The sequence below is a fragment of the Triturus cristatus genome, chromosome 2_2 (genome assembly GCF_964204655.1).
Source record: "Triturus cristatus chromosome 2_2, aTriCri1.1, whole genome shotgun sequence".
NCBI classification, from domain to species: domain Eukaryota; kingdom Metazoa; phylum Chordata; class Amphibia; order Caudata; family Salamandridae; genus Triturus; species Triturus cristatus.
In genome coordinates, this window is record NC_140582.1 from 959025378 (window position 1) to 959050005 (window position 24628).

The 24628-nt window shown below is 47.8% G+C and overlaps 1 protein-coding gene across 4 annotated transcripts in view; it reads left to right on the top strand.

The window, feature by feature from the left end:
* Window positions 1-24628, top strand: part of LCORL (ligand dependent nuclear receptor corepressor like) — a 605370-nt gene that overhangs the window by 42752 nt on the left and 537990 nt on the right. For all 4 annotated transcript variants that reach the window (XM_085642364.1, XM_085642362.1, XM_085642363.1 and 1 more), the window contains one exon: window positions 10244-10323. In XM_085642364.1, coding sequence (XP_085498490.1) covers window positions 10244-10323 — 80 coding nt within the window. The remainder of the gene's footprint in view (window positions 1-10243; window positions 10324-24628) is intronic.

Here is a 24628-nt window from a genome sequence, read left to right on the forward strand (position 1 = left end):
ACCTTGAGGGGGATGCCCTGGAACCTACAGGGGAACAGATAGCTGAACTGGGGGACCTGCCTGAGCTGACCCATTGGCAGCAAGAAGGAGGACCCTCCAGGGAGGAATTCTGCAGGGAGCAGAAAGAATGCCCTTCTCTCGTGGGTATGCGGCAGCAGGCTGCAGACCAAGGCAGCGGTGGTCAGTCTGTAACACATTTCATTTACTGGGAGAACGACCTCCTGTATTCTGAGCCTAAGGTTGCTGAGCCTGGATCAGCCTGTGTGCGGGTGGTACCCCAGCGCTTCGGAGCCTTCCTACTGGGGCTGGCTCACGATGTGCCATTAGCAGGTCATTTGGGGCAGGACAAGACCTTTAACAGGCTGGTCACCCACTTCTTTTGGCTCCAAATGCACAGTAGTTCAGACACTCACTGCAGGACCTGCCAGACTTGCCAGGCAAGTGGGAAGAGTGGAAGGAAGCAGAAGGCTCCAATCCAGCCATTCCCTGTGTCGGTACCCCATTCCAGCGAGTGGGGTTTGATGTTGTAGGGCCACTGGACCCCAGGACAGCGATGGGCAATAGGTTCATCCTGGTCCTGGTGGACCATGCCACCCGGTACCCAGAAGCCATCCCTCTGAGGACCGTGACAGCCCCCGTGGTGGGACGTGCGCTGATGGGAATTTTCTCCCGAGTGGGATTCCCTCTAGAGGTACCAATTTCATATCTAAATATATGAAATCCCTTTGGCAAGAGAGTGGTGTAACCGTTCACCACACCTTACCACCCCCAAGGAAACTGGTTGGTTGAGAGATTCAACCGAACCCTAAAGGACATGATGATGGTTCTTGAGGAACCCATGAGGCGTAAGTGGGACGTCCTCTTACCATGCCTTCTCTTTGCTTACAGAGAGGTCCGACAGAAGTCTCTAGGGTTCAGCCCCTTTGAGCTTCTGTACGGACACCCAGTGAGGGGACCTCGAAGTCTGGTCAAGGAAGGCTGGGAGCAATCTCCCAGGAAACCTCCCCAGAATGTATATAGCTACATGCGGGCCTTCAGAAACCAGACTGAGTTTCAGGGAACTTGCTGAGGCAAACCTGGAAGCCAGCCAGGAGGAGATGAAGCGGTGGTATGACCAGAATGCCACTCTGGTAGAGCTTCAGCCTGGACAGAAGGTATGGGTCATGGCCCCAGTGGAGCCCTGTGCGCTCCAGGATAAGTGGACCGGTCCCTTTGAGGTTGTGGAGCGCAAGAGCCCTGTCACCTATTTGGTGAACTTGCGGTCTCCAAGGAACCCCTTGAGGGTCCTTCATGTCAACTGCCTCAAGCCCCACTTGGAGAGGTCCCAAGTGGGCATGCTCTTAGCGACAGATGCTGAGATGGAGGAGGAGACAGAGCCTCTTCCTGACCTCCTGTCTGCCAAGGAGCAAGATGGGTCAGTGGATGGTGTCATCCTCTCTTCCACCCTGACCCCTGAGCAACAGAACGATTGTCGCCAGTTACTGGGACAATTCTCTGACCTGTTTTCCATGATTCCCGGTGTCACTGATTGGTGTGTCCATGATGTGGACGCTGGGAATAGTACACCTGTGCGGCACAAGGCCTACAGGGTGACTGACAGGGTAAGGGCCTGCATCTAGAACGAGGTCTCCAAGATGTTTGCCCTTGGGGTAATTGAGTCCTCAAGCAGTCCTTGGGCCAGCCCAGTGGTCTTGGTCCCAAAGGCTGCAGCGCCGGGAGCCGCACCCGAACTCCGGTTCTGTGTGGACTACAGAGGACTCCATTCGGTCACCAGGACTGACGCACACCCCATCCCCAGAGCTTATGAGCTCATAGATCAGCTAGGGGCTGCCAACTACCTCAGCATGTTTGATTTAACGTCTGGGTATTGGCAGATCGCCTCGACCGATGGGGCCAAAGAGAGGTCAGCATTTTCCAACCAATTCCGGGTTATGCCCTTTGGGATGAAAAATGCCCCTGCCACCTTCCAGAGGTTGGTCAACCAGGTGTTGGTTGGGCTGGATTCGTTCAGTGCAGCCTACCTGGATGACATCGCAGTATTCAGCTCCACGTGGGAGGAACACCTGCGCCACCTCTGGGAAGTGTTGATGGCGCTGCGGAGGGCAGGCCTCACGATCAAGGCAAGTAAGTGCCAGATCGGGCAGGGTTCAGTGGTGTACTTGGGGCACCAAGTTGGGAGTGGCCAGGTGGCACCCCTTCAACCCAAGATAGAAACCATCCTGAATTGGAGTCGCCCAAAACCCTGACCGAGATGAGAGCCTTCCTAGGTCTCACCGGGTACTACAGGAGGTTTGTCAAGGGGTGTGGCAACATTGTTGCCCCCTTGACAGCGCTGACTTCAAGGAAGCAGCCCAGGAATGTGATTTGGACTGACACCTGTCAAATCTTTTTAGGCCCTGAAAGCTGCTATGTGCACGGCGCCCGTGCTTTTGGCTCCCAACGTCTCCAAAGAGTGTATCGTTCAGACAGACGCTTCAGAGCATGGTGTGGGGGCTGTTCTTTCACAGATTAATGCAGAGGGCCTAGATCAACCTGTATCCTTTATTAGGAGGAGGTTATTACCACGGGAACAGAGATGGAGTGCTATTGAGCGTGAGGCATTTGCTGTGGTCTGGGTGCTGAAGAAGCTAAAACCCTACCTGTTTGGGTCTCACTTCCGGGTTCAGAAAGACCACAGGCCCCTCAGATGGTTGATGCATATGAGGGGTGAGAATCCAAAGCTGTTGAGGTGGTCTATTTCCCTACAGGGTATGGATTTCACGGTGGACATCACCCTGGTACAGATCACGCCAATGCTGACGGTCTGTCCAGATTTTTCTGCCTTAGTGATGAGGAACTCCCTGGGGTAGGGTAGTTCTCCCCACTCTTCAGCTGGAGGGGAAACGTGTTAGACCTGGCACGTTGGCGTGAGTCTCCCTTCCACTTTTTGTCGCTGTGCCTCATGTGTTTTGCTGGTGTTAGCTGCTCAGAGCACTGTGCCACTGCCAACCAGTGCCACAGTGCAAGTGCTCCCTATTTAAAATGTATATGTTGGTTGGATTCCATGATTGGCTTATTTGGTTTACTGTCAGACCCCAGTAAAGTGCACCAGAAGTGCCCAGGGCTTGTAAATACAAATGCTGCTGGTGGGCTTGCAGCACTGGTTGTGCTACCCACAGAAGCGGCCTAGTAAAATGTGTCTAAGGTCTGCCATTGCAGAACCTGCGTGCAGTCTGGTACTGTCATGCTGACTGGGCAAGTGCACCCACTTCCCAGTCCCTAAAGCTTCCCTTAACTTCATATTAGTCACCCCTATGGTATGCACAAGGGCAGGGTGCATTGTAAGCATAAGGTAGGACAAGCCCTGATGTGTGTGGCATGTCCTAATAGTGAATTACAGACCTTTTCGTTTTTCACTATTGTAAGGCTACCTGTTTTCCAGAGGCCAGAATGAGCTGTTAGAATTGTTACATCCTATGATCCTAACAGACCCAGGGAACATGGTAGAAAATCGAGTTTAGTATGCCTGAACTCAGAATAATAAAATACATCTTTTAGTAAAGTTTATTTTAATATTCTGTGTTTTCAAATACCACTTTTAGAAAGTTGGTATTTGCTTACCTAACCATTGAGCCCGCCTCTGCTATGAGGTGTATCTGCCTGTCTTGTTTGTGTGAGTGACAGGGCTGGGGAAACCCAGAGGGGCAGGTTTAGGTAGCCTGGTGGTGAATGGAGAGATTGACATCCAGATGGGTGGGAGGAGTGCACCTGGACTCTGAATAGGGCTGTGCTCTGCCACCACAATGCTGGCTCCACCTCCTGTGGAGTGTCTGTCTCTGCCCTGCACCCTGAATAGAAAGGCAGAGTCATGTCAACAAAGTGCTCAGGAACTGGTTTGGACTGGGCAAAGGCCCCTCTACCCCAGAGGAACAAAGGAATTAGGGGTATAAGTATTGGGACCCAGCTCCCTAGAAATTAGATCCTGCTTGACAAGAAGAACCTCTGCCTGATGAGAAGGAACCGGGAACGCTGTAAGGAAGAGTACTGTCCCTGACCTGGGGGATTGGCCTGCAGTGGTTGCCTTGCTGCTGAAAGGAGAGGAGAGACTAAAAAGACTTTATTTCAACTTGTGCTTAAAAGATCTCCAAGGGCTTGTGCTGAGCTTGCCCCCTGAACAAAGTCCCAGGACCAGTGGACTTCACCCCCCAGCTCCCCAGAGTCTTTTGGAAGTGCCTGCTGCTGTTGGGCCTTCTGAGGGACTGCGTGTCGCAAGGAGCTGTAAGCGCGACTCGAGAAGAAGCGTGCCGCCGTCGGAGCTGTTGTCGTTGCATCTCGCAAAGGGTGTCGCCACTGCAGCATCGCATTGAGCAGAAGCGTCTCGCATCATTCCGGAAGTGTCTCGCAACGCCGAAGAAGCGTGTCTCCATCGCAGCTGTGTCTCCATCACAGCTGACTCATTGCACCGCATCAAGAAAAGCGCCTCGCATCCACTGGGAAGCGTGGCGCCGTCTGAGCTGCTGTCGTCGCTTCGCGTTAAGGGGTTACGCCGCTGTAGCTGACGCGTCGAGTCTTCTCGCAACATCGGAGAAGCGTAACGAATATGGAATATCTTCACGTCTTTATTTCTTTGCACCAAAAACTTCATCACATCCGCATCGTTGCAACACTTTCGTTGCCCTGCGTGTTGCATCTAAGGTACATTGACTTAAAGTGTCGCATTTAAGCACTTAAGAGAACTAAGCAAACTTCTACCATCTAAAGTAACAGTATTGTGTATTGTTGTCGTTTAATGGTCTTGTGGTAACTCTATATAAAGAATCCTTATTTTTAATATAAAAACCTGTGGTGTCCATCTGTAGTGTTGTCACTTGGTTACTGTATGTGTTCACAAATGCTTAACCTATAACGCTCTGAGATAAGCCTTGTCTGCTCGCGCCAAGCTACCTAGAGGGTGAGCAGGGGTTATTTTAGGAGTGTAACCCCTTACCCTGACTAGAGGAAAGGTTCTCTGCTTGTCACAAGTACCTACCTGTGCCAACCAGAGAACCCGGATTCTAACAATTTGTTATTTCTACTTTGTCAGGAATAAACATCGATTTGCAGCGGCTTCCAAGAAAATTGCCTGGGAACCAATTTGCAAGCAGCAACATACTAGAACACAGCTTTCAATGTTGTGAACACCTAAGGATGACCACAGATGTACCTTCTCGGACAGTTTCTGCCCCTTTATTTCACTCTTCTGGGTTCTTTTTTAGGTCGAGCCTAGTAGCGCGCATGCATTGCTCTGCGAGGCATGGTGCTTCTCTGGTCCCAGTGTTAATTCCGCATTCTTGGTCTGCTAGGCAGTGCTGCTGCTGTCTGTTCCCAACTGTATTTCCTCATTCTTAGTCCTGTTGATGGTGCTGCTTCCTGCTTCTCTCGTCTCGTTGGTAATTCCGCATTCTGAGTCCTCTGGGCAGTACTTTAACGGTCTCTCATCCCAGTGGCAATTCCTCATGCTTGGTCCTCTAGACTCAACTTGTAAAAAATAATGTAATTTACACTGCCGAGAGCTCTAACTTTCACAAATGCGAAAAGATCTGGTCTGTCACTACAAATCTATTTTGCACACCACTATACTCTATACAACCGCTCTCTATCCTAACGGTAATCTTTACTGCTATCTACACACTAAACTCCACTATATGGCGCGACCTTTTGGTATTGTCAGTGCTTGTTGTAAACTGGCTTTTGCATAACCAGAATATACTTCGGGAAAGCATATTCAAACACTTGCGGTGATATCAAAAAAGTAAGGAAGAGTAGAAAAATCCAAGAGGTAGAGGAGAGCAGGAAAAATATTTTTTGGGTTCTTCTCCGAGGGGTTCAGGAGAATTGAGGGTTGAAAGCCTTGCAGGACTTGTCATTCCACAGATCCTCTTTAGTCTTTCATTGAAGTTTGTTCTTGCCATGCATTGGGTATCCAATTTAGTTGAGGCTTGAAAGAGCCACAAAACAATCCTTATCTAACCATTTTTGTGTGATCGATTTGGGGGATTGTTTGACACAGCTGGAATTTAATCAGGTCCACCTCTTGTACCTCCATTTCCTTGCCGTACATTCATATTTTCATTTTAAGATGCCCACTGCTTTTGATACATTCACAAACCACTCTGATCGTAGAAAATATGTTGGGTCTTGTTTTTCCTATTCTGATCGCTATAAGAATTTTCCCATAAACTTTACTGTAGACCACAGGTGGATCGGGAGCTACTGGTATGTTGCCAGTACCCCGGAAGTAGCTCCTTGTAGTGCAGCAAAGTACGTAATTCAGAATGTCTAGAATATAGATTACCACAATATCATGATGGTAAGTACAGGTAAGTTACATTTTATTTATCACCTTAACTCCACATCTATTCATATTGCAGATCTTCAATGTACATGGATCTGGAGTTAATAACTGTAAACCTATACTTGCCTACATAGTACTTTCATGCGATTGTTTGAAAAGAGATTCTGGATACATTGTAGCATGACACTGTTTTGACACCTGATATTGTGGCATACATCTGGGTGATAACTGCTCGTAAATCATGAAAGGTGTGGTCTTTATTGTGATAATATTTGATGTGGTCACTACTGCAACATTTGTCAAAGCAATTAGTAATACTGGACTATTTTCATTGATGGGTCCTATTTTAGAAAATGTTGGATACCCCCTGTCCTAGATGCTTTAACAGTAGCAGATGTACAATTGATTTGACCAGTTGGTCACCTCACTGGCCGCAGGCTGTTTCTTTTTTCTTTCTTGCCTTACCCTAGTTGGTCTTTTTCTTCCTAGTTCGGAGTGCTTCACTGACACCGTGCTTCTGGGGCAACTAATGGAATTGAAGTAGGAAGCACTAGTGATCCCGCCACAGCTTCCCTTGTTCTGTATCTGTGCTTTATGGAATCACCTACTAAGGCACTATAGTTCTGTAACTCTCTAAGGCTTTTTATTTTTGCTGCACATTTTGATTGGTGGATGTCTTTCATCGAAGTGTGTTCTATTAGCATATCAGTTTGTGAATCATAGTATATCATTGTTAGAAATGGGATTCCTTGTTGGCTGAGGTATGCAGTGTGGACAAGACGCGCCCTATTTAAGTGTTAGCCCCTCCCAGTCATCCTGCCTAGGCAAGGCTATCCAAATGCAGATGTATGTAGATGGGTACTCGGACACACCTATCCTTGCTGTGTTGTGGCTTTCTAAAGAATGCACAAAGTGTAAATTTCACCAGGTCCAAATGTTTGTTGGCGACCGGCTTTCAGGCTCACAGAGCTGTAAGTGCAGAGATATGCTCCCTTTCTAAAAGTGGCATTTCTAAAACCATGTTGAACCCAACTTCACCAGTAAGGAATTTATCATTACCATTCCAAAGATCTAAAACATGAAAAACTGCTCCTCTGATCAGGAATTACAGCTTGGAAGTGTATTAAGGAATTCTCAGTGCTAGACTAAGAGGAGTAGGCCTCACAGTAGTGAAATCCAAATTTGTTTTTTTTGCACTACACTACCAGAACATGTAAAGATTAAACACACGTCCTGCCTTCTGCTTACTTGATACCCTACCCGTAGGGTTAATTGGGGCCTACCTTAGGGGTGACTTATATGTAATAAAAGGAGTTAAAGGCTCCACAAGTTTCAAATGCTGTGGCAGTCCACTGCAAATACAGGCACTGCAGTGGCAGGCCTGAGACTGGTTTGAAAGGCTACTTATGTGGGTGGCACAATTAGTGCTGCAGGCCCACTAACAGCATTTGAAGTACAGGCACTGGGTATTTGGTATACCACTTTACAAGGTATTTACCAGTACATCCAATATGCCAGTCAGGTACACAACAATGTCATGTTTAGGGAAGAAGCGCATGCAATTTAACACTGGTTAGCAGTGGTGAAGTGCTCATAGTCCTAAGGCCAACAAACAGTTCAGCAAAAGGTTTTGGGTGACCCTTCAGAGGGCCATTTTTTAATAATTGTTCACCATTTTCTCCACTTTGGTCTTGAAAGGTGTTTGGGCCCCTCACATTTGTCATATGTTGCGATTCCTAGAGATTGGGGTGTGTATGTGTTGGATTTCTTTTCCCGTAGTTCTTGCAGAATATCGCCATTTGATCTATTTACAGCTGCAAGGTTTTCCACGTCTTGCCAATACAAGTTATTCATGAGCATACAGTAGAACCTGAATTTGGATTCCTTCATTTTGGAAATGTACTAATTTGTCTCTCAATAGCTCCAGGAGGTTCTTGACACACATGTCTATTAGTACTGGTACTATCCAGCATTGTTGATTTGCTCTACTGTTTGTCTGAAATCTCCTGGAGAGTTATCTTGATTTGCCATATTGAATAGAAGTTGAGGTGTGGTACTGATTTGAAAGTAAATTGACAGTTCAGTATTCATGACCAAGTTTCTAAGCTCTTCCCAGAGAAATATCTTTTGGACAAAAATCGTAAGCTTGTGAAAAGTCCGAAAAGGCCGCATGAAGAGAATCCTTCTTACTGGTAGCATATTTGTCCGTGCTTGGGCAATCGTAAAGAGGCCTGCCCTAAATCCATCTTGTTCTGGGGAGAGCATGGTTACCTCCACTGATCATATCTTGACTTCCAGCGCGGTTATTGTGGCCATACGCGCTGACCGAGATCTGAAGGAAACTGATGTCAGTGCGCGGCGGTGGCGGCCTTCTAGTGGTCCTGAAGTTACATCCATAAGCGACTGACCTGATGCAGTGCCCTTTGCTGCCAGTGTGAATTGCTTTAAGCTACCCAGATCCAGTCCTGCACTTGCTGGAAATTTTCAAGGTGAGGAATCTGCAATTAGTCTACCAGAAAAGATTTTAACTATGGTAAGTAACTTGTTTTGATATAGCATCTTGTATATTGAATGTCGCCACCCATCAAAACGTCCATTTCCTTCTTAACACCATTTACTTTACAAAATTTTAGTTTTTACTCATGAGCTGTTTATATAGCTGCCCGTTTTTTTCGTTTTTAATTTTTTTTTTTTTTTTCTTTTTTTTTTTTTTTTCTTTTTTGCACAGCTGAGTTTGTAAGGACACTCTACTAGTGGCACATTCCCAAGCTAGGAGTTTGAGGGCTGTCCCTTCTTTCTTTGAGAGGTGGGAGCATCTTTGTATTTCTGCTGCCTGGATGTCCACTGTCTGCACTCTTGGACGAAATTAACATAGTACTCTGGAGAATGTCAGTTGCCTGTTTGTCAGGGATTAAAGGTGATCTTTTCTTTCATGCGGTCAATATTCTCTTTACATCATGGATTCCTCCTTGCCTTAGAATTGTTAGTTTACAACAAACCAATTTTTTTTTTGTGATCTATTCTGCCTGAAGGAATAAGGTGTCGCACAAGTTTCACTTCTCAATTATGTACTCTGCCTCATTTTTAGATTGATTGGCATGAGGTGTGATGAAATATCGGAGTTTACTAAAAAATTCTCAGTGTCTTCCTCAGAACCAGAGCAACAACTTGTCTGTTTTGGTTTTGCAGAATGTCATACTTCTACTTTATCATCTTTCCAGTCTGTCATTTTGTTACATCCTACTGTTTTTACAGAATGTAGAGGTTGTTGAAACTCTGTCCCACATATGAAATCAGAGATGGTCCTTTTTCATAATACTTGCAAGCAGGAAAACTATTTACAATATTGTGCCTTCACATCTCCAGTCTTCTCCCCATGCACTGTGCGACAATTTATAGGTTATGCTCTCATGATCTATTTAAGCGCTCCACTGAATGTATTTGCTATTTGTTAGGGGACCTTTTCATTCTGAGCTCTGCCTCACACATTTACTAATTTCATTGCATTGCAATGCTTATTTGTTACCTGTGAAACATGCTACTTCCATCCGTTGCTGGAAAGTACCTGAATGTCCTAACCTATCCTGAAAGCTTACAACTGATTTTTCTTTAACTCTAAATGTGCCCTTGGCATTCCTAAAGCCTAACTGTTCTTTCCAGCATCACCTCATAATCCCAGCTCAGTTAATCAACGACTTGGAAGATGGGTTATCAGTATTCGTCAGGAAAAATGACCAGAAGTAATAAGATGACTTACAATGGACAAAAAAGTGCCGATTTAAATATTTGTTTAACCAGACATGCCTAGATCTGGTATTCATATTCCCAGAATTGAGGTAGTTTTTGAGACCTGTTCCAGGTACCCTATCTAGCAATGTTGTGCAAATGTCTGCCGGTTGGAACTTAATAACCTTTTTTAATTTCTTTTAGACTGTGAACCAGACGAGTTGACTGACTGGTGTATGGATGACAGATGTTCATTTTGTTGCTTACAGAAGGAAACTGTCAGTGTAAGTATGCTTGAAGATGCGCCTTTTAAATTTTTTTTTTTTTAAGCATGTAATAGTTTTCAGAGAAGTAATTTGGAATATAAAAATAGATGACAGGAAGTGTGAGCTTCAATTGTACCGCCATAACTTATTAAACTCTATAATCTGCTTCTCGCCATTGGCTTTCAAAATATGATGGTTGAATTTGATGTGCTGTGGATTCTTCAATTAAAATCATCCTGCATGCTATGACATTCTTCAGCTTTAAGAGCAATTGAGCCGCTGCAATGGGTTTTTAGTGGCTGTAAAAATAAAAGGCATTATGCTGCTTGTTTTTGTAGGACCTGTATTTGTATAGTATGCATCTAGCAGCATTGTAAATCAGGGAACGGCTGACGAGCCTGCTATTGACGAAGAAACATCCTTCGTGTGCAGCAGCATCTGATAGCAAGCAGTCACCCAGAGCTCTGTAGCTCAGCTGTTGACTAATACCTCATCAGCACATTAACTTTCCTGTGGTGGATTTATAGTTGTTGACTGCTTATTCATCAATTATTTGGTGGATGAGAGATTACTTGCATCTCTCTAGCTCTTACCATGTCACTTTCTGCAGCAATTGTATGTAGTGTCCTCTGAAGACTAATAAAATTGCCAAAGCAGTTATGCCTCTACAGGAGGGAGGAAAAATTGCATGTGGTCTAGCATAAGTGCTAGGCACCAAAGCCTCTAGTAGGATTGCATTACTACCAGGACCAACACGCTGATTCACCTATAATGCCTGTGGTGCAGGTACCTCTAGAATTGCTGGCCATCTTGCAGGGCATGATGTAGGACATTGACTGAATATTGCCACTAGTGTCTCAACAGTAATTGTATAAGGAATTAGTGTCTGCTTTGCAGCCTATTCCTTAGACTCCTACGTCACAACAAATTCCACCTGTTCAACCCCCAAAGTTTGCACTACCCACTCCTCTGCAAATTTCACAGTAGAGCACTTCATCGGGGTATTGATGGCGATAATAATTAGTGTTCGAGGTATATGAGCTGCAGATTACACACTATGCATAGATCACCATCTGGTGTTGGGCCGCCCATATGTTTGCACCTGTTTTTGTCTTGGAAAGTCTTTGGAAGTCATGAGATATGCGACTCCTCCTTTGGATCATAGTGCGCATGGGCTTCGGCTCCATCCTCACATTGGTTTTTTTTTTCGCCATCGGGCTAGGATGTGTTCTTGCGTTCCAGTTTGGAACCGTTAACGGGTTTTCTCTTTCGACGCGCAATCCTTCCTTTCTCGACGGTATTATTTCGATCGTTTTCCAATCCACGTGACCCTTCAACTTCGAAGTCTTCGATTCCGGTTGTCGACGGCTTTCGGGCCTACCTGGGCCTCCTCTCCGGCTCATGGAAAGGACGCCATTCAAAAAGTGTCCTCTATGTGGGTCGAAGTTTCCCCACACTGACCTGCATGAGGTGTGTAACCTCTGCCTCTCACTGGAGCACAAGGCCATAGACTGTCCAGCTTGCGTCTCCTTCCGCTCCAAGAAGACTATCCGGGACCGACCTAGCTAGAAGAGCAATGGCTCGCTCGTCATCCCCCGACATCTTCCAAGAAGGTGTCTATGTTCCGGAGCTAGGTCTGGTCGAAGAAGCCATCCGCGCCTCCGAAGCAGATGACTCCGATGTCGAGGACATCACTCCAGCTCAGAGGGCCGTGAGTACAGACGTCGACCCCGACCCAAACCCCACTCGAAACTATGAAAAAAGGCTTCCGAACTACCTTTACCTTTGGGCCCAGGTGCACACTAAGACACTGCTTCCCATGCCCTGCCTTCGGGCCCGGTAAAGAAGCCTACTAAGCCTTTAGGTGACTCTGGCTCGAGTCAGCCTACACTCTGTGCGGAAAAACATACTCTGGCACTGAAAGGACGTCCTTCTCATCCACGCCGACCGCTGCTTCGACATCTAAGCACTCGCCAAAGGCAAGCACCGGTTCCTCGGCACCGACAACCCCCTCGGAGCCGACCAAAAAACAACCACCAAAGGGCCCCGACTCCCATTCTTCGAAGCCAAAGACCTCGGAACCCCAAACAGGTTCCCTCGGATAAAGACACTGCAAAACTGCACCGTTCCAAACCTAGAACCGCTACCGAGTCTGCGCCGAAAAAGCTTACGGCACCAAAGCCGTCGATTTCAGAATGATCTGCCTCCCACAGAAGAACTGTTTCGTCCAGATCCTACCCAAAAGACTTTTGAAGGATCCTAAGGCTGGTCACTTAATGCTTAGCATCAAGAAAAGACCCCTAGAAACGCCGGCACTACCACCGAAAAAGACTTTGCTACCTCTCCATTAAGGATCCCTTCTCCTCCTCTTCCTCCTCCCCACCACTCTCCTACACCATCTCCGAACCCAGTAGATGACAACACCTCAGACGATGCAGGGGGAGGTGCGGACGATCAACCCCCCCTTGGGGACCCTACCCCTACTGGCTCCTCAAACCCCTGGGGTGATTAGTGTCCCAGACGTCCCTTACACCCCACAAGATGTCATCTATCCCTCCAGGCCTCCCCCTCCAGAGGACAATATCGGCTTCAACTAGCTCCTTCACAGAGCTGCCCAGTACCACGGGGTTGCCCTTCATACAGACCCAGTAGAAGAAGATTTTCTCATGGACACTTTCAACACCACTCAAAGGTCCACCTCCATTTTACCCATGCTTAAAGGGGTCATTAAGCATGCACCAGAGATCTTTAAAGACCCAGTCAGGGCTCGAGTCATCCACCCGAGAATAGAAAAAGGTATAAGGCTGCTCCTACTGATCCAGTATACATTAAAGGCCCCGCACCACTAGACTCCTTGGTAGTCTCTAATGCAAGGAAGAGAGACCATTCCCAAACATCAGGTGACTCACCACCACTACCAGTTAAGGAATCTAAACTCCTGGACGCCTCTGGCAAATGCACAGCGTCCCAGGCAGCAAACATATGGCGCATTGCTAATACCCAAGCGCTGTTAGCCAGGTATGACAGGGCATATTATGATTAACTTGAGTCCATAATGCAGCACCTCCCTGACAGGTATAGGAACAGGGCCAATGAACTCATACAGGGAGGTAAAACCATCACTAATACCTCCAGCCGCTGTGCCTTAGATGTAGCAGATACCGCCTCAAGGGCAATAAAACCAGTGTCCTTTTGCGTAGGCATGCCTGGTTACGCATCTCAGGTTTTAAACCTGAAGTCCAGAGTTCCATACTCAATCAGCCATTCGTTGAGCAACACCTATTTGGCCCCAATGTGGACGTATCACTTGAGAAAATTAAAGGATACAGACGCAGCCAAATCTATGGGAGCCTTTCGTCGCTCATCCTTCAGAAGCACCCATAGAGGCTACTCCTCTGATAGCCCCTCCACTTCTTACAAGGCTCCCAACTTCTTACAAGGCTCCCAACCAATCCACCTTTACTAAAGGTTACCAAAGGGGTGGTTACAGGGGGAACAGCAAAGGCAGAGGCAAAAACAACTCCTGCTCTGCCTCCGCCCCCACCCCATGACTTCCCTCCACTTCCCCAGACCATTCCACTCCAGTCGGGGAAGACTCCACCAATACCTCCTTGCCCGGGCAAACCTCACTTCAGACAGGTGGGTGCAACAAATAATTCACAATAAACCACGCCAAGTCCTAGCTGCAACCGTCACGCGCAACAATACCTTGGTGCCACAATAGACACCTCGGGCGCTGGCCTATCCCAGTCCCGCCAGGATAGCAAGCATACAAGCTCTTCACAGATGGACTTCTTCGCCACCCAAGAAAACCCCAAATGCCCAAACTTCGCCGCCAGGTATCCTCACCCATTGTCCAAAGGCAATGCGATATGGATGAACTGGTCAGACAGATTTGCGTACGCTTTTCCGCTTCTCCCACTCATTCCACTAGTGGTGTGCAAACTACAGCAACACTCCTTATCTCTCATCTTACTTGCTCCAACTTGGGCCAGACAACCATGGTACACCACATTGCTGGAGCTCTCCGTAGTTATGCACCAAAAATTACACCTCTCTCCACGCCTCTTAACCCAGAACCATGGAGAGATCCAACACCCAGACCCAGCTCAACCTAGTGATCTGGCTGCTAAAGTCCTAGAACTGTTACCTTCACCTTCCTCCTGACTGTATGAACGTCATTAAAGAAGCTAGACAGCCTACCACTAGAGCATACTATGCAGCCAAGTGGAAACTATTTGTAATATACTGTCATAACACTGATCCCCTAGATGTGTCTAACCAACACACCATAGGCTACTTACTACACCTCCAAAGATGCAACTTGGCCTACACGTCTATCAGACTGCATCTTGCTGCCATAGCAGCAGATCTACAAAATAGACAACATCTATCACTTTTCAGAGTACCTGCCATAAACGCCTTTATGGAGGGACTCAAAAGAATAATTCCCCCCCAGGGTACCACCTTCACCTGTGTGGAATTTAAACATCGTTCTCACAAGACTAATGGGGCCTCCATTTGAACCTCTACATAAATGTGAGCTACAATTCTTAACATGGAAAACTGTTTTCCTAGTAGCCATTACTTCTCTACGAAGAGTTGGCGAACTACAAGCACTAACCATTTGGGAACCCTTTCTGCAGATGCATCATAAGGTTGTTCTCCAAACTAATCCTAAATTCCTCCCTAAACTAATTTCTCCCTTCCACCTCAATCTGTGGAGCTGCCCGTATTCTTCTCGCAGCCACAAACAGTCGCAGAAAGAGCTCTTCACTCCTTAGATGTCAACAGTGCACTGCTGTACTACATAGAGAGAACACAACCTTTTCGTAAGACCAAATAACTCTTTGTGTATTTCTCACCACCACACAGGGGCAACTCGTATATCAAAATCTGGGATAGCTAGGTGGATTGTCAAATGCATACAAATTTGTTACCACAAAGCAAAAACGTACATTATCTGTTCCTCCTAAAGCCCACTCCACAAAAGATAGGGGCTTCAATGGCATTTTTAGGGAACATTCTCTTAGACGATATCTGCAGAGCAGCTACATGGTCTACACCGCACACATTCACCAAACACTATTGTGTCTGTGCAAACTAAACAACAAGCTAGTGTGGGTCACTAAGTTCCAAGCAAATGAGCTGCAGATTACACACTGTGCATAGATCGCCGTCTGATGTTTGGCCCAGATGTTTTGCAGTTGTTGTTCTTCTTGGAAAGTCTTTGGAAGTCACGAGGTATGTGACTCCTCGTTTGGATCATACTGCGCATGGGCTTCGGCTCCATCCTCAGTTTTTTTCCGCCATCGGGCTCGGATGTGTTCTTCGCGCTACGGTTATGAACCGCTTCCGGTTACAGTTCTCCTAATCGGCGGGCAATCCTTCCCTTCCGCGGTATTGATCGCGATCTTCCCACTCGACGTGACTCATCGATAGACTTCGATTCCAGGCGTCGACGCAGGCCTTCGGGCCTACCTCGGCTCCAGTCCTGGCTGATGGAAAGGACTCCATTTAAGAACTGTCCTCTATGTGGGTCCAAATTTCCCCACACCGCTCTCCATGAGGTGTGCAACCTCTGCCTCTCCCCAGAACACGAGTCTCGAGACTGTCTGGTGTGCAAATCCTTCCGGTCCAAGAAGACCATTCGAGACGGAAGAGCAAGGAGAACCATGGTACACGCGTCCACTACAATCCCCGATGACCTCTTCGGAGAAGGCGTCTATGTTCCCGAGGACCAGCACACAGAAGAGGGCCTCGTCAGCGCCTCCGAAGCAGACTCAGATGTCGAGGACATCACTCCGGCACAGAGGGGGCGTGAGTACTAACATCGAACCCCCCCCCCCCCCCCCCCCCCCCCCACACCCTCGATGGCATCAAAAAAGGCTTTGGTCACGCCTTTGCCCTCTGGCCTAGGCACGACCAAAGACACCGCTTCACATACCTCGCTTACGGGCCCTGTTAAGAAGCTCATCAAGCCTTCTGGCAGCTCGAGCCAGCCTCGAAAAACACTCCGCACCGAAAAAGAAAATGGCTTCCTCCGCGCCAAGCTCCACACCGAAGCACTCTGTGCCGAAGACAACCACTAGCTCCTCGGTACCCACCCCATCTTCGGAACCAAGCAAAAAATCCAAAGCCATCGACACCCACACCTCGAAGCCGAAAGTCATCTCGGAACCGAGGAAACAACCAGACATTTCTAAACCAGACGGTTCAAAACAACGAACTGATTACTCCAAGACTAAAAAACATACGGCTCTGACACCTTCGGCGCCGACGGATCGGCCCCTTACAGACTAACTGTTTCGGCCCGATCCACTCCAAAAAATACTTATTAAAGAACCTAAAACTGGACATTTGATGCTCTGGAACAAAAAGAGACTGCTGGACAAGCCTCCTCCCAACCCCCCCCCCCCCCCAGCTCCACCTCCAAAGAGTAGAGACTTTGCTACCTCTCCTTTGAGACTACATCATCATCATGACTATGTCTACGAAGACGTCCCTAACGTCCCGCAGGACAACCTTTACCCTTCAAGACCGTCCCCCCAGAAGACACTATGGTGTTTAACCAACTGCTCCATAGGGCTGCATACTACCACGGAGTTGATCTCCATACAGACCCCGTGGAGGAGGACCTCCTCCTAGATACTTTTGATACCACCAACCGGGCCACTACCATTCTGCCCATGCTTCAGAGCCAGGGTCATCAACCCTCGCATCGAAAAGAAATATAAGGCCACCCCTACAGACCCCACCTACATCAGAGGGCCCGCACCACTAGACTCCCTCGTAGTCTCCACTTCAAGGAAACTTGCAAATTCCCAGGCATCATGCGAGGCACCACCACCTGATAAAGAGTCCAAACTCCTAGATGCCTCTGGCAAGCGAACTGCATCCCAGGCTGCCAACATATGGCGCATTGCAAACACACAAGCGCTTTTAGCACGATATGACAAGGGCACATTATGATGAGTTAGAAGCCATCATGCAACACCTCCCTGACAAGTACAAGAATGGGGCCAAAGAGCTAATCCAGGAGGGTAAAACCAACACCTCCATACGCTGCGCCCTCTATGTTGCCGACACCGCCTCTAGGGCAATTAACACCAGCGTCCTCCTCCGTAGGCATGCCTGGCTACGGACCTCCGGTTTTAAACGAGAGGTGCGGGCTTCCATCCTCAACCACCATTTTGACCAAGAACGTCTTTGGCCCAAACGTTGACGTTGCCCTTGAGAAAATGAAGGACGCCGATACGGCAAAGTCTATGGGAGCCTTACAGTCACACCCTCCTAGGCGCTCCTTTCGCCGTTCTTTCTTTCGAAGCGCCTCTAGAGGCTACTCCTCCGACAGCGCCTCTACTTCCTATAAAGCCCCTACACAATCCACCTTCACTAGGGGTTACCAGAGAGGTGGCTACAGGGGTAACGACAATAAAGGCAGAGGCAAAACGAATGCCTCCCGCTCTGCTTCCACCCCTACCCAATGACTTCACTTCACTTCCAAACCCGCCCCCCCTCCCCTGACCATCCCACTCCAGTCAGGGGCGGACTCCACAATTTCCGTCATGTCTGGACTACTATCACCTCGGACAAATGGGTAACACAAATAATTCGGTCAGGCTACTGCCTCAAACTAAAATCAATCCCCCAAACAACGCCCATTGTCACAGGAACATTCGTCACTTCTGAAGCAGGAGGTAATCTCCCTCCTACAAAAGAGTGCGATAGAGCCAGTTCCTACCCACTAACAAAATATGGGAGTTTACTCCCTATATTTTCTCATACCAAAAAGGGATGACCCTCTAAGGCCCATCCTGGACCTCAGGCCCCTAAATCACTATATACACTCAGACCATTTCCACATGGTCACACTCCAGCAGGTACTCCCCCCCCCCCCCCCCCCCCCCCCCCCCCCCGCTCTCCCAAAACGACTTCCCTGCCACCCTAGACCTCAAGGACGCACATTTCCACATTCCAGTTCACACAGCTCACAGTTGCTCAGGTTTGTAGTGGACGGTCAACACTATCAATTCAAAGTACTCCCATTCGGCGTCACCACAGCACCGCGAGTGTTTACCAAGTTCCTAGCAGTCGTGGCAGCACATCTGTGAAGACAACACATCTACGTCTTCCCATACCTGGACGACTGGCTAATAAAAGCCAGCTCATACAACCAGTGTGTACAACACACACACACGCCACTATACAGCTACTTCACTAACTGGGCTTCACAGTAAACTACACTAAGTCCCATCTGCAACCGTCCCACATAAAACAATACCTAGGTGCCACTATAGACACCTAAACAGCGCTAGCCTACCCCAGTCCTGCCAGGATAGCAAACATTCAGGCCCTACGTGCCAAATTTCAACCGGAACACTCTTCCAGCTCGAGTGTTCATGCAACTCATATGAATGATGGCCTCTTGCATATTCATAGTTCCTCATGCAAGACTCCAGATGCGGCCTCTCCAAGAGTGCTTAGCACGCCAATGGAACCAGGCCCAGGGTCAACTGACAGATCTGGTGTTGGTAGACGGTCGTGCCCATCGCTCTCTGCAGTGGTGGACCACCAAAAACCTTTCCAAAGGGCGACCGTTCCTGGAGCCTGTTCCTCAGATAGTACTGACAGCGGACACATTGCTCTCCGGCTGGGGAGCTCACCTACTACATCACACCATGCAGGGCAGGTGGACACCAACAAAAGTTGCTCCACATCAACTATCTGGAGCTACTAGCCATATTCTTAGCACTAAAGACATTTCAAACACACATCCGGCAAGGCCATCCTAGTCCGCACGGACAACATAACAGCCATGTACTATATACAGAAACAAGGAGGCACACACACACTCTGCAGCTAGCACAGAGCATATGGAGATGGGCCATACCCCCAAAAAAATCTTTCTCCTAGCCCAACATGTCCCAGGAGTCCTAAACACTATGGCCGATCTACTGAGCAGACGAACGCAACAGATCCACGAGTGGGAACTCCATCCACAAGTTCTTCACCCGTACTTTCAAATGTGGGGGCATCCACAGATAGACCTCTTAGCCACCCACAAACGCCAAATGCCCAAGCTTCGCCGCCAGGTATCCACACCCATTGTCCAAAGGCAATGCGATATGGATGAACTGGTCAGGCAAATCTGCGTACGCTTTTCCGCCTCCCACTCATTCCATTAGTGGTGTGCAAACTATCACTCCCTTACTCTCATCCTAGTAGCTCCAACTTGGGCCAGACAACCTTGGTACACCACACTGCTGGAACTATCTGTAGTACCACACCAAAAGTTACACCTCTCTCCACACCTCTTAACCCAGAACCATGGAGAGATCAGGCACCTGGACCCAGCTCAGCTCAACCTTGCGATCTGGCTCCTGAAATCCTAGAATTCGGTTATTTAAATCTTTCCCCAGACTGTATGAACGTCATTAGAGAAGCTAGACGACCTACCACTAGAGCTTGCAATGCAGCCAAGTGGAAACGTTTTGTGGTTTATTGTTACAACAATAACTTCAATCCCTTAGATGTGTCCATTCAACACATCATAGGCTATGTATTGCACCTACAAAGATGCAATCTAGCCTACATGTCTATTAGACTGCACCTTGCAGCCATAGCAGCTGATCTACAAAACAGGCAACATCTGTCACTCTTTAGAGTACCTGCCATAAAAGGCCTCAAACGAATAATTCCCTGAATACTGGTGGTCGCCGCTAGGAGCGAGTACTGCTATATAATCTATGCACAGTGTGTGATCTGCAGGTCATATGCCTCGAACGGCAAATGCTACTTACCAGTATGCATCTGTTCTTGGCATGTAGAGCTACACACTCCCACCCGCCTCCCCGGGCGGCCTTTATCTGTTACAGTTTTATCTTATTTAGATACAACACACATGGGCATCTTCACTACTTACTACTACGCTCCATTTCCCTGCTGGTGAAAAACGTCTGAGGATGGAGCCGAAGCCCATGCGCAGTATGATCCAAACAAGGAGTTACATACCTTGTGACTTCCAAAGGCTTTCCAAGAAGGAAAAACAACTGCAAATATCCGGGCCCAACGCCAGATGGCGATCTATGCAGTGTGTAGATCTGCAGTTCTACATGCCAAGAACAGATGCATACTGGTAAGTAGCATTTGCCTTCAAACTACTGCAACAGATACTGGTGGTGGCCGCTAGGAGGGGATACTGCTATTCAATCTATACATAGTGTGTAACCTGCAGCTCATATGCCTCGAACGGAATATGCTACTTACCAGTATGCATCTCTTCTTGGCATGTTGAGCTGCGGATCTACACACGCTCACCCGCCTCCCTGGCTACCTTTATCTGTTCCAGTATTATCTTACTTAGATACAGCATACATGGGCATCTTTCCTGTTTCTTACAAAGCTCCATCATTTCCCTGCTGGCGAAAAACAATTTGAGGATGGAGCCGATGCCCATTGCGCACTATCCACCAAAGGAGGAGTCTCATACCTCGTGACTTCCAAAGACTTTCCAAGACAAAAACAAGTGCAAACATCCGGGCCCAACACCAGATGGCGATCTATGCATAGTGTGTAGATCTGCAGCTCTACATGCCAAGAACAGATGCATACTGGTAAGTAGCGTATTCCTTTGTTCAAGTAGTAATTCAGCTGGATTACCAAGGTGATGATCGATCAGGAGATTGATAATGACCAAGCTCAAGATCCTGCTAGCGCAATTTCAGACCCTATTCCTAGTGATTTTCACCCTGACAACATTGGCAAATTCCATGCACTGATTGAGAAGGCATTGCAAAGATTCAGTCTCACTGCTTCCTCTGTGGAAAAGTCAAGTTGTCTTTTTGACTTCAAGGAAAAGTTCCATAGGGCTCCAAGAGCAGTGCCCTTTTTAGGTCTCGCCTGAGACAGCGCTTTAGCGCTGCTCTGGCGAGACTTGTAGTAAGCGCGTTTTGGAAGTGCAAACGAGTGCTTTCAGGCCTCCAACTACAGTGCATGTGCCCCGGGCGCGCGCACCATTTGGCAGCCTGAAAGCACTCGTTTTCTTTCACTTTCGGGGCCCCTTTGATGTCCCGCACCACTGTGCCCGCCCCCACTCCCCCTCCCACTCCCTCCTCGTCAACTTCAGTGCGCGCTTGTCTTTCCGCCCCCACTCCCCCTCCCACTCCCTCCTCGTCAACTTCAGTGCGCGCTTGTCTTTTCTTTTCGCCGACTCTGGGAGGGACAATTTACTGGCTTCTGCGAATTTCAAGTGCGTTCATATTTCGACGCGCTCTGTATTTTTCACATCGATATTTATCCGCTGCTGCCTTTCTCTTTGCTTGCGAGATAAAGCACTACCCTGATTGGACACCTCTCAGCAGGCGTTTTCTTCACAATGTTCGTAATAATAAAAAGCCTCGCTGCGCATTTATTCTTGATCCGTGGTCATGCAGCTGCTTTAGCTTGTGAAATAAAAGCACAGAAGGCAGCACGAATTCGTGCGTTTTATTTAGAACTAAACCTCAATCCCTTTCTCAGAGACGCCACGGGCGATGGCGACCCTGCCACACATTGCCTGTTTCTCTGGTTCCTACGCCCGCCTCACAGTACCTAGACAAGAGTGAGGTGGGCGAGGAAACAAATTAACAGGCAGATTGAAGCTAGCCGAAGTTTTAATTTGTATCTGTACAATATTTAGGTGAAGTGTGCTGTGTTAAATCGACAAGACTCCGGTTACCCAGCATGCTAATGTATCTTAAAATGCACACTGGGAAATATGTTCGAGATCTTTTCTAATAATAATCATCCCTTTGCTTTTGACAAGGCGCTGATTTCATGTCTATCGGGACAATATTTCCTAGAGGGATCTTGCGTCCAGTTTCTAGGTCTCATCTCCAAGTGGGTTAATGTACAGTGTTAAGGTGATAGAGATTTCCAGAAAGAAAGGGACGGGCGAGGGACACATGTTGTGGGGAGACAAACACGGAGGTGTGAAACTTCTGATGTTTGTACTGAGACGCACACAGCTGTGTGAAGTGCAGTCTAGGCCTTTGAAGGAGCATTGCAGCGCAGCGTGCAACCCAAAGCACACAGACAAGGAGGAGCCTGCTACATGGGGGCAAACATTTGTCACTAACGACACTACTCAAGTAGCAGTCAACAACTCGCCTCGCAACTTTCAGCCAAAAGTTCCAAGCATGCCAACTCTTACTTTTTTTTTATTTAACCAGCACGGCACGCCTGAGCACTAATAATGGTGGCCGCGCTTTTCTTTTATTCCTTGCGATTGCTGAACTCGGTCGCGTGCCTTTTTTCCTATCTATTAACTTTTTTTTTTACATTGGCGGCACCAGCGCTTTACGCGTAAACATCGTAAGCTAAAGCGGGTGCTTTACAAACCAGTTTTCATTAAAAAAAAACGTTTTTGCACTTGGGTTTCAATTTAGTTAGAACTCGGATCAGTAATTAAATAGAAAAACATTATTTGCGGCTCCCGCGCTTTACCTTTAAACATGTTAAGGCAGTTAAGCTAAAACGTAGTGTGATTGCTTCAAAAGTAAACAAATATAATTTTTTTTGTCTATTTCTTTACGTTTGCAGCAATCGCAGGACCAGCGCATTAGCTTTTAACATGTTTAAAGGGGCTTTTACAAAAGTAAACACATAGGAAAACAAGCATTTGCAATGCAATAGGTCTCGCAGTTATACGAGTTTGAGCTATTGGCATTGTAAATGACAGTGCCTTTTATTTATGTTTTTAAAAAAACAAACTCAAATAAAAAGCATTGTCATTTACAATGCCAATAGCTCAAACTCGTATAAATGCGAGACCTATTGCATTGCAAATGCTTGTTATTCTGTCTGGAGAGAAAGGCCTACCAAAGTTTGAGGAATCCACCTACTACAATGGTTAAAGTAGCACATATTGAGAAGCAATGCAAGCCTACTGACACTGCTTCCACTTAGACCTGTAAACCGGACAAGGCAGTTGATCTTGCTGCTGCCCAGTACAGATCACGGAATACAGCCACTCCCATGCACAGTCGTCCCCGCCCCACCCCCAGATAAGGAGTGTAAATAGGACTCCTTGGTGAGTAACAACTTTGACGGCAACCACTGCTAAAACATTGAGTGTGTGTGGTGGTAGCAGATATGACCTCCCGCTACAGAGTGACATATGCATCTTTATCTAAGTTTTCACAGGAAGACTGAATATTAGTGTATGTAATTCTGAATGAAGGTGGTGGCCTCGGCTAATTTAATAAATGCTGTAATGGATTCTTCAGTATGTAGCTTTCGCCAAATTGAGAATGCCACAGTTATGAGGCCTTATGTCTATCTCAGAAGAGCTTAAGTACCAAGTCTAAACCCAAGGTACGTTTGACAATTTTAGACATACTGTTTGATTGTCAGAATGCCTTTGACAAGAAGGAATACAAGACCCTGCAGGTAATCACATCTGAACGTAAGTCCACAAGATCACTTTGTTCACTGCGGAACCATAGATCCTTGTTGGAGGGAGGACCACCGGGGGTTGGGAGGACCACTCCGGGGCACCTTCCTACCGCAAAGTTTATAGCAGAGTGCCGCTGAGAAGCCTCCTAGGAGAGAGGTCCTTCTCCTATGATCGTACTAGGCCCAGTAACACCACCACACAGGACTCCGTATCAGTTGCTTATCTAGGTACTTTATCAATGGTAGCACATTCGAAATATTTACAGGGGGATCGAGAGATCCAGAGAGAGTCTCAATGTCTTTGTAGGGACAGGGTAGCGGGACAGTCTTAGTACCAGCCTGGTACGGGGGAGCTCTGCGCCAGACCTTGCGTTAGGCCGAAGGTGGCTCCGGGGACCGGAGCGGCAGGTGCTGGTCTCAAAGCAGCTCGGACGTGGAGAGCCGCGACTGTGTCTGCAGGGCTCGGGTGGTAGTTCCGCTTGGGTCGAGCCGTGACTAGGTCAGCTGGGCTCTGATGGCAAGTTCAACAAGGTCGGGCCGCGACAGCGTCAGCAGGGCCCCAAAGGTTCGTGAAGGTCTTTAAGCACGGTGGAGCCGCGACGTAGTCAGCAGGGCTCAGAGCGTGGTTCCAGTATGAGTCTTTCTCCGTAGGGTCAGCCGCGATCCGATCAGCAGGGCTCTTGACTCCGGGATACAACTGCCGTCTTGTTGCAGGGTCGCCCTAGATATAGGTCTGGAGCCCTTTGATGTCCGGACCCTTGCGCCCGGGGGGCGGAGAGGCCGGTTCGGGAGCGGCCAGACGCCCAGCAGGAGAGGCGCCAGGCCCCAGAGAGCTGTGGGGCGATCACACCTAGGTGTGGGAGGACGGTTGGGGGTCCCATCGATA